Source organism: Piliocolobus tephrosceles, chromosome 21, assembly GCF_002776525.5.
Source record: "Piliocolobus tephrosceles isolate RC106 chromosome 21, ASM277652v3, whole genome shotgun sequence".
In the NCBI taxonomy this organism is placed as follows: Eukaryota; Metazoa; Chordata; class Mammalia; order Primates; family Cercopithecidae; genus Piliocolobus; species Piliocolobus tephrosceles.
Genome location: NC_045454.1, coordinates 8,493,103 through 8,502,815, shown reverse-complemented (window position 1 = coordinate 8,502,815; position 9,713 = coordinate 8,493,103). Strand labels below are relative to the sequence as shown.

General features: G+C 51.2%; 3 protein-coding genes across 10 annotated transcripts in view; 2 read left to right on the top strand and 1 right to left on the bottom strand.

Moving 5' to 3' along the window:
* The window catches only part of LOC116418581 (sarcoplasmic reticulum histidine-rich calcium-binding protein-like), a 6,638-nt gene extending 3,151 nt beyond the window's left edge, over positions 1-3,487 (top strand). Inside the window, exon 3 of the mRNA XM_031934882.1 lies at positions 3,363-3,487. Within this exon, the coding sequence (XP_031790742.1) occupies positions 3,363-3,487 (125 nt within the window). The remainder of the gene's footprint in view (positions 1-3,362) is intronic.
* NOSIP (nitric oxide synthase interacting protein) overlaps positions 1-3,986 on the bottom strand; it is a 223,046-nt gene extending 219,060 nt beyond the window's left edge. Inside the window, exon 1 of one of the 2 annotated variants that reach the window (XM_031934806.1) lies at positions 3,903-3,986. The gene's annotated coding sequence lies outside the window, so the exon portion shown is untranslated. The remainder of the gene's footprint in view (positions 1-3,902) is intronic. The other variant, XM_031934807.1, reaches the window with a different exon arrangement.
* PRRG2 (proline rich and Gla domain 2) overlaps positions 1-9,713 on the top strand; it is a 238,234-nt gene that overhangs the window by 218,494 nt on the left and 10,027 nt on the right. The window contains exons 1-5 of one of the 7 annotated variants that reach the window (XM_026448378.2): positions 3,805-4,093; positions 4,804-4,869; positions 6,719-6,856; positions 7,094-7,269; positions 7,500-7,539. In XM_026448378.2, the coding sequence (XP_026304163.1) occupies positions 6,772-6,856; positions 7,094-7,269; positions 7,500-7,539 (301 nt within the window). In that variant the 5' untranslated portion in view covers positions 3,805-4,093; positions 4,804-4,869; positions 6,719-6,771. Of the gene's footprint in view, positions 1-3,804; positions 4,870-5,072; positions 5,160-6,718; positions 6,857-7,093; positions 7,270-7,499; positions 7,540-9,713 lie in introns of those variants that run through there. The other 6 variants (XM_026448377.1, XM_026448375.2, XM_026448373.1 and 3 more) reach the window with 6 other exon arrangements.

The following is a 9,713-nucleotide window of genomic DNA, read 5'->3' as shown; positions in this document are numbered from 1 at the left end:
AAAAAAAAAAAAAAAAAAAAAAAAAAAAAAAAAAACTGGAAACAATACAAATGCTCATCAACTGAAGAACAGATAAGAAAATAAGTATATCGGCCGGGCGCGGTGGCTCATGCCTGTAATCCCAGCACTTTGGGAAGCCTAGGCAGGCAGATCACGACTTCAGGAGATCAAGACCATCTTGGCTAACACAGTGAGACCCCATCTCTACTAAAACTACAAAACATTAGCCGGGCATGGTGGCAGGCACCTGTAGTCCCAGCTACTCAGGAGGCTGAGGCAGGAGAATGGAGTGAACCCAGGAGGCGGAGCTTGCAGTGAGCTGAGATCATGCCACTGCACTCCAGCCTAGGGGACAGAGCGCGAGATTCCATCTCAAAAAAAAAAAAAACAAAAAAAACAAAAAAAAACACATGCTAAGTGAAAGAAGGAAGGCAGTCACAATAATATTTTATGGTTTCATTTGTGTAAAATACCCCGATTAGGCAAATCCATAGATATAGCAGATTAGTGGCTGCCAAAGGCTGGGGGTGGGAAGGATTGGGAGGAAACAGGGAATGACTGCTAATGAATACCAGGGTTTCTTTTTGGGAGATGAAAATGTTCTTAAAGTGATAGTGTTGATAGTTGCACAACTCTGTCAACGTACTAAACACCACTGAATTGTATACTTTCAATGGGTGAATTATATGTTAGGTAAATTATATCCCACTAATGCTTTGTTTTTTTTTTTTTTTTTGAGAGGGAGTTACGTTCTTTTGCCCAGGCTGGAGTGAAGTGGCATGATCTCGGCTCACTGCAACCTCTGTCGCTTGGGTTCAAGTGATTCTCCTGCCTCAGCCTCCTGAATAGCTGGGATTATACGAGTCAGTCACCATGACCGGCCAATGTTTGTATTTTTAGTAGAGATGGGGTTTCACCATGTTGGCCAGGCTGGTCTTGAACTCCGGACCTCAAGTGATCTACCTGCCTCCACCTCCCAAAGTGCCAGGATTATAGGCGTGAGCCACTGTGCCTGGCCAATGCTGATTTTTAAAACAGGTAGCTAGCAGGATTTGGGTTTGGTCTGTAGAATATAATTAGCTGATCCCTGGCATGAAGAAACAAGTAAAATGAGGCCAGCCTCAATGGCTCCCACCTGCAATCTTAGCACAGCACTTTGGGAGGCCAAGGCAGGAGGATTGCTTAAGCCCAGGAGTTTGAGACCAGCCTGGGCAACATAGCGAGATCTTGTATTTTTTTTTTTTTTGAGACAGAGTCTCGCTCTGTTGTCCAGGCTGGAGTGCAGTGGCACGATCTCCGCTCACTGCAACCTCCGCCACCTGGGTTCACGCCATTCTCCTGCTTCAGCCTCCTGAGTAGCTGGGACTACAGGCGTCCACCACCACGCCCAGCTTTTTTTTTTTTTTTGAGACGGAGTCTGGCTCTGTCGCCCAGGCTGGAGTGCAGTGGCCAGATCTCAGCTCACTGCAAGCTCCGCCCCCCGGGTTTACACCATTCTCCTGCCTCAGCCTCCCAAGTAGCTGGGACTACAGGCGCCCGCCACCTCGCCCGGCTAGTTTTTTGTATTTTTTAGTAGAGACGGGGTTTCACCGTATTAGCCAGGATGGTCTTGATCTCCTGACCTCGTGATCCGCCCGTCTCGGCCTCCCAAAGTGCTGGGATTACAGGCTTGAGCCACCGCGCCCAGCCAATTTTTTGTATTTTTAGTAGGGACGGGGTTTCACCATGTTAGCAAGGATGGTCTCGATCTCCTGACCTTGTGATCTGCCCGCCTGGGTCTCCCAAAGTGCTCGGATTACAGGTGTGAGCCACCGCGCCCAGCCAGAACGGTTCTAAATTAAGAGAGATGTAAAAGACAATAGCAAAAAAAACTATATCCTGATTGCAACAAATCCACAGTTACGCTGGACTTGACTCTGCACCACGTAATGGATAGTAGTCTAGAATTACGGTTGTTCCTTTTTTTTTTTTTTTTTTTTTTGAGGCGGAGTCTCACTCTGTCACCCGGACTGGAGTGCAGAGGCCGGATCTCAGCTCACTGCAAGCTCCGCCTCCCGGGTTTATGCCATTCTCCTGCCTCAGCCTCCCAAGTAGCTGGAACTACAGGCGCCCGCCACCTCGCCCGGCTAGTTTTTTTTTGTATTTTTAGTAGAGACGGGGTTTCACCGTGTTAGCCAGGTTGGTCTCGATCTCCTGACCTCGTGATCCGCCCGTCCTGGCCTCCCAAAGTGCTGGGATTACAGGCTTGAGCCACCGCGCCCGGCCTACGGTTGTTCTTGTAAAGTGTGATAATGGTATTATGGTCATGTTAGCCATGTTTCTGGTTTTCACACGCACACCCTGTTAAATAAAATTTATAGAAGGTCATTGGTTAGGACTGAGCTCCTGCACTAGGTTCAATGAACCAAACTAAAATGGAGTCACTCATGCTAAAGTTCCATGCTTCCAAGCCAAAACTAAGTTGATACCTGATCTTCTGAGACATCGGGAGAGAGATAATAGCCAAATCCCCAAACAGCCCAGTTTTAGCCCACCTGATAAAGGAAGTCCCCCCTACTTTAACCTTTAACTTAGAAATTTAATCAATCAATTTAACCAACTAGCTTTTTGTTTTCAGTTTCTGACTTTCTCAGCCCTTTGTCTCTGAAAACAACCTCCTCCTCTGCTCAGCTCATCGGAACACTCACGCTATTTTCCATAATTAGATGTTGTTGGATTGTAGATCCACAAATAAACGCCAATTAAGATCTTCTCACTACATGTGTTGTAATTTTGTCTTTTGACAATCCGTAAGTATCGTGATGCCGAGGATTTGTTTTAATCTCTTTATGTTTAAAAAAAAATACAGCAAGTGGGCCGGGCGCGGTGGCTCACACCTGTAATCCCAGCACTTTGGGAGGCTGAGACGGGCGGATCACGAGGTCAGGAGACCCAGACCATCCTGGCTAACACGGTGAAACCCCGTCTCCACTAAAAAATACAAAAAACTAGCTGGGCGAGGTGGCGGGCACCTGTAGTCCCAGCTACTCGGGAGGCTGAGACAGGAGAATGGCGTAAACCTGGGGGGCGGAGCTTGCAGTGAGCTGAGATCTGGCCACTGCACTCCAGCCTGGGCGACAGAGCCAGACTCCGTCTCAAAAAAAAAAAAAAAATACAGTTAAGTATGGCAAAAATAATAATTGGTAGATTTGGGTGACAGGAATTCCTGTATTCTTCTCTCAGTTTTATGTAAGTTTGAACATTTTCATAAGAAAACATTAACATCAAACTGCCTCAAGGACCCTTCAAGCCCCAAGTTCACAGAACTAGCAGCACAATCAGAATGCGAATCCATGACTGCCTGACCCCGAAGCTCCACACAGGAAAAGGTGAATCCCTGCACCAACCCCGAGAGGGAAGGGGCTATCAAAAAAGTGAAGAGAAGGTGGTGATGGACGACTGCACAATCTGGTATCGCCCGCCGTCGCACCACAGTCTGAGAAACTGAGGCCAGGAAAGGAGTTCTCTTTCCTCAACTCCCACTGCTTAGACCGCCAGCAATCCCAGTCCACTCCTTCCCTTGGGACCACCAGCAAATCGCCATCATCTACAGCGGAACTGTAACTCGCAGAAGAACTGGCCGATGCTAGCTACCACTTCGCTGAGTTTATTGTGAGAGAGTGAGAGTGAGTGAGTGAGAGTGAGAGACACAGAAGGAAAGAGAACTGCCCGATGGACGGTTGGCCACCTCCAGGAGAGTGTAGTTCAGCTTCAAACTTGGGGCGCCCAGACAGCTCTATTAATAATGATTGACAGGGAATCGGGAATCCAAAATTTTGCTCCAGTCTCCCTCAAGACCCTAGATCTCTAGCCCGCAGGAAAGCGATCCCAGCAACACTCTTCCTGCACCGCCTCGAACTCACCTCCCGAACGACTCCCAGTCCCTTGGTCGCTTCTTCAACTGTGCCCGGACACCGGAAAGGAGCACTATTTTCCCCCTCCGCTCCGCCCACTTCCGCCCAGCAGAAGGCATCGGAAGTAGAGCTGCCCCTAGTTGCGGAAGTGCCTCGCCTGGCTTGCTCAAGTCCTCTCTTCTCTTTCTCCCTTCGGAAACGTGAGTGGCAAATAGAAGGTTCCGGATATTGAACCTGGTGGGACTATGGGGAACGCTTACTATGCACTAGGCATTTCCTAGGGATCTCGTTTTTTCCTGCTTGATTCCCAGGTTTTGAGTCTCTCCAAGCCCAAATTTAAGGACTAATCACTTCCCCTAGAGATCGGGAAGCCCACTTTCCCAAATATATCATCCACTCTTCTTGCTGCATCTTAAAACTCAATTGAGAAGAGACAACTGCGCTCCCATTTTACAGACAGAGCCATTGGGAAATTGAAAGTCAAAGCCGTTCAAGTCGCCCTCAGGAAACGGATTTACTGCGGCACTGCCCAGCTGCTCCAGGGACTAAGGCATATCGTCCCCGCTAGTTTCTAGGTGTTCAGAGACCCAGACATTAATTTTTCTAGCTCAGCCAGGCGAACTTCCAGGGGAGAGCCAGAGCGGGTAGGGGGCGAGAGGGAGGAGGAGGGTCGAATCCAATCCCCCAAGTGCCCCAGGGTATTCGACACCTTGGCTTCCCCATGGATCTCCGGACTTTAAGTCCTTTATCCCAAGGTCCCTTTAAATACTTTGTCCCTTACCTGAGTCCCGCCCAGGGCAGGTAATGGCAAGTTCCGCCCCCCTGCCAGAAACCGGGATCAGGCTTGGTTACCAGGAGTGGGGCACCCCTCCTCCTTATCCCCTCCCCTCTTCCCTGTCCCCTTTCACAGCTGGCTGTAGCTGGCCAAGGAGGTCTCCATTAAAGAGGAAGGGGCAGTGCTCACATTTCTGGGCAGGTAAGTGGATGTCCCTGGAGGAACAGCCTGGCTTGGGGACCCAGGCATCCTGGCTCCCCGCCCCTCTGAGACCCAGAAGTTTGGGGCTCCTAGGCCCAGGATTCCAAGGCCTCTGCCCCCTAGGTCCCTAGACCTGATAATATAACTAATCCCCTGCCTCTGCCTCTCTCGTAATCTTTGTTGTCTGTGGGTGGATGTGACAGTGAGCACAGAGAGAGGCACAAGTGGACATTACCAGGAAGGGAAGACTCCAGATCACCAGTGGACATGTTTATGAGCATCTGTGTCAGGTGCTGTAGACACAATGGGGAAAAAAGATAAGCTGCCTGCTCTCTGCTCTCTTCTCTGGCGGACACTGCCTTCACTGAAATCCTGGCTCTCACACTTGCACACTGTGTGACCTTCGGCAAGCTATTTTACCTCTCTGTGCCTCAGTTTCCTGTTCTCTATATTGGGGACAATAATAGGACTCCTGGTCGGGCGCAGTGGCTCACACCTGTAATCCCAGCACTTTGGAAGGCTGAAGCAGGTGGATCACTTGAGATCAGGAGTTTGAGACCAGAGTGGCCAACATGGTGAAACCCTGTCTCTACTAAAAATGTAAAAATTAGCCGGGCATGGGCCGGGCACGGTGGCTCATGCCTGTAATCCCAGCACTTTGGGAGGCTAAGGCGGGCAGATCATGAGGTCAGGAGATCGAGACCATCCTGGCTAACACGGTGAAACCCCATCTCTGCTAAAAATACAAAAAATCAGCTGGGCGTGGTGGCGGACGCCTATAGTCCCAGCTACTCGGGAGGCTGAGGCAGGAGAATGGTGTGAACCTGGGAGGTGGAGTTTGCAGTGAGCCGAGATCACGCCACTGTAGTCCAGCCTGGGCGACAGAGTGAGACTCTGTCTCAAAAAAAAAAAAAAAATTTGCTGGGTCCGGTGCAAAGTTTTGTTTTGTTTTGTTTTTGACATGGAATCTCACTTAGTCGCCCAGGCTGGAGTGCAGTGGCGTGATCTCGGCTCACTGCAACCTCCACCTCCCAGGCTCAAGTGATTCTTCTGCCTCAGCCTCCCAAGTAGTTGGGATTACAGGCACCCACCACCGCACCCGGCTAATTTTTGTATTACTCCTGTGAAAAGTCAAATGAGTTGAGGCGGAGCATAGTGGCTCATGCCTGTAATCCCAGCACTTTGGGAGGCTGAGGTGAGCGGATCACTTGAGGTCAGGAGTTCAAGACTGGCCTGGCCAACATGGTGAAACCTCATCTCTATGAAAAATATGAAAATTCACTTTGGGAGGGTGAGGCGGGCGGATCACAAGGTCAGGAGATTGAGACCATCCTGGAGAACACAGTGAAACCCAGTCTCTACTAAAAATACAAAAAAAATTAGCCGGGTGTGGTGGCGGGCACCTGTAGTCCCAGCTACTTGGGAGGCTGAGACAGGAGAATGGCATGAACACGGGGGATGGAGTTTGCAGTGAGCCGAGATCATGCACTGAACTCTAGCCTGGGTGACAGAGCAAGACTCTGTCTCAAAAAAAAAAAAAAAATGAAAATGAAAATTAGCCGGGTGTGGTGGCGCATGCCTGTAATCCCAGCTACTCGGGAGGCTGAGGCATGAGAATCGCTGGAACCCAGGAAGCAGAGATTGCAGTGAGCTGAGATTGTGTCACTGCACTCTAGCCTGGGTGACAGAGCAAGACTCCATGTCAAAAAAAAAAAAGGAAAGGAAAGTAAAATGAGTTTATATAGGTAAACAATATCTGGCAGAGAATACAGGCTGTGTAAGTGTCTGCTATTATTATCATTCGTGGACCACAGAGGTCAGTCGGTAGAAGCACTGCCTTATTACCCAGGGACTGAGGCCCTTGTCAGCTGTAACACACCTGGTTCTAGGTGTCTGGAAAATATGAGGGGCCAGCCCTCTCTCCTGCTGCTATACATGGCATTAACCACCTGCCTGGATACTTCACCCAGTGGGGAGACAGACCAAGGTGAGTGTTTGGGGGAAGTGGTGTCCAGCTACTTGGCATTGGCCTCCCCCTGACTCAGGAATGTCTCTAGTCCCTCCTCTTCCAGGAGTCCAGGACCCAGCCCCTTCCTCCTTCAGACCCAGGAGTCTGAATTCACAGCTCCTGCTCCTTCCTCCAGGACCCCACTGCTTTCCATCCCCCTATGACTTTAGCCCTAGGGACCCTCCATTTTTCTGTCCCTCATGTCTTTGGGTCCAGAAGTCTTCCTGGCTCCCCCAGAGGCCCAGAGCTTCCTGAGTAGCCATATCCGGATTCCAAGAGCCAACCACTGGGACCTGGAGCTGTTCACACCAGGGAACCTGGAACGGGAGTGTCATGAAGAGAGGTGTTCCTGGGAAGAGGCCAGGGAGTGTTTTGAGGACAACACTCTCACGGTGAGGTCCTTAAGACCCTGGAGTTTCGGGCCCTCTCTCTTCTCTATACCTGTGGGGAGGCTGCAGGGGGAGGGCCTCTGTCTTCTCTATACCTGTGGGGAGGCTGCAGGGGGAGGTTCTGGCCTTCAGCTCCCTCCTCCCTGGTGTTTCAGAAGTCAGGATGGGCTAGTTTGGGGGTGTGAACCTACCAGCTGAATTGCTGAATTCTTTTCTACTCCTCCCCCCTCAAGGAGCGCTTTTGGGAGAGCTACATCTACAATGGCAAAGGAGGTGAGTGAGGGGCTGAAGCCGTCTTGTTCTGTGCAGCTAAGGGAGTCCCTTCCCAGGGAGGCCAAACCAATGTCCTCCACCCCAAATTAGGTACAAGAATCGTCTGCCCCCCAATTCTGTGCTCTCTGAAGCTGGCTGCTAAAGGAGCTCCCCCCCGTAAGACCCCGGCTTGCCTGAGGAGCCCCCTACACCTTATTATTATTTTATTTTTAATTATTTATTTTTGAGACAGGGTCTTGCTGTGTTGCCCAGGCTGGAGGGCTGTGGTACAATCTTGGCCCACTGCAACCTCAACCTCCCAGGCTCAAGTGATCTTCCCACCTCAGCCTCCTGAGTAATTGGGGCTCCAGGCCCATACTACCATGATAATTTTTGTAGTTTTTGTACAGACGGGGTCTCACCATGTTGCCCAGGCTGGTCTTGAATGCCTGGCCTCAAGCAATCCTCCTGCTTCAGTGTCCCAGACTGTTGAGACTATAGGTGCCAGGCCCCACCACATCTTATTGGATGCAGGTCCTGGGTCCCTCGGAAGGGAAAAGTGTCAGTGGAGGGAAAGGTTAGAGCTGTAGGGCCTGTCAGGCCTTAAGCTCAGAGGGGAAGGCCCACCTGAACCCTTCCCTGGTGTCCAGAGTAAATAGACCAACGCCTCCAGCAGCTTGATTGCAGGGGACACTGCCCTCTAGCAACACGACCAAGGGAGGAAGCCTGCCCATCCTCATCTGCCCATTTTGCCCCCAACAACCCCTCCTCTGAGTTCTGAGGCCCCATCTCGTTGCCAGCCTTGTTGCTAAGGGGGGCTGCTCCTTAGCAACAGGGCCTGGCCAGGCCAGACCAGATGAAGAAGCCTGAAGCAGTACCTGGCTGATTTCCCCTCCCCCACAGCCCCATCCCAGCAGCTGCCTGGTTGCTAAGGAGGCCTTCTCCCTAGCAACCACACCTAGCCAGGCTCCAGGACCCAAGACCTTCTGCCCACTGGAGGACCACCCTCCGGGCCCCCGATGCCCCACCCCTTTGTGGCCCGGTTGCTAGGGGTAGATGCACCTTAGCAACAGGCCCTAGGTCTGGGCTGGAGTCTCACATTGGAGCCTGGTTGCTAGGGGAGGTAGCTTTCCTGATAGGCCTAGCGAGGCGTAGTGGCTCCTTGAATCCACCTGAAGGTGCCCACATCAAGAGGACCTGCCTTCTGAAGCTGCACGTGTGCTTTTTGCTAAAGGGGCTCAAAAGTCTGGGGGTTTACTGCGGTCCGATGTGGTGGCTCATGCCTGTAATCTCAGCACTTTGGGAGGCCAAGGCGAGCAGATCACCTGAAGTCAGCAGTTCAAGATCAGCCTGGCCAGCGTGGTGAAACCCCATCTCTACTAAAAATACAAAAATTAGCCGGGCGTGGTGATGTGTGCCTGTAATCCCAGCTCCTCAAGAGGCTGAGGCACAAGAATCACTGCAGCTGGGAGGCAGAGGTTGCAGTGAGCAGAGATCGCACCATTGCATTCCAGCCTGGGAGATGTCTCAAAAACAAACATACGGCAGGGCGCGGTGGCTCACGCCTGTAATGCAAGCACTTTGGGAGGCCGAGGCGAGCGGATCACCTGAGGTCAGGAGTTTGAGACCAGCCTGGTCAACATGGTGAAACCCCGTCTCTACTAAAAATACAAAAATTAGCTCGGCATGGTGGTGCACACCTGTAATCCCAGCTAGTTGGGAGGCTGAGGCCAGAGAATTGTTCAAACCCAGGAGGTGGAGGTTGCAGTGAGCCAAGATCACACCATTGCACTCCAACCTGGGCAACAAGAGGGAAACTCCATCTCAAAAACAAAGAAAAAAGTTTGGGGTTTACTTTTGGAGGAAAGCCCGCCTATCTAGTACCCATGGAAGTTTCCCCAGCAGCAAGAGCTAGCAAGGCCTCCCCAAGCCCAACGATTCCCTATACTCCCTTGTCCTTAGACTCGAGGCCTTGGATTGCAAACAGGGCTGCACCTTAGTAACAGGTCAAACATGAATTCTAGATTCTTAGTTACGTTGGCGGGGAGAGGGGGAGTCCCTAAATTCCTCCATTTGTTTTTTGTTTTTTTGAAACGGGGTCAGGCAGAGCACGATGGCTCACGCCTGTAATCCCAGCATTTTGGGAGGCTGAGGCTGGTGGATCATGAGGTCAGGAGTTCAAAACCAGCCTGAGC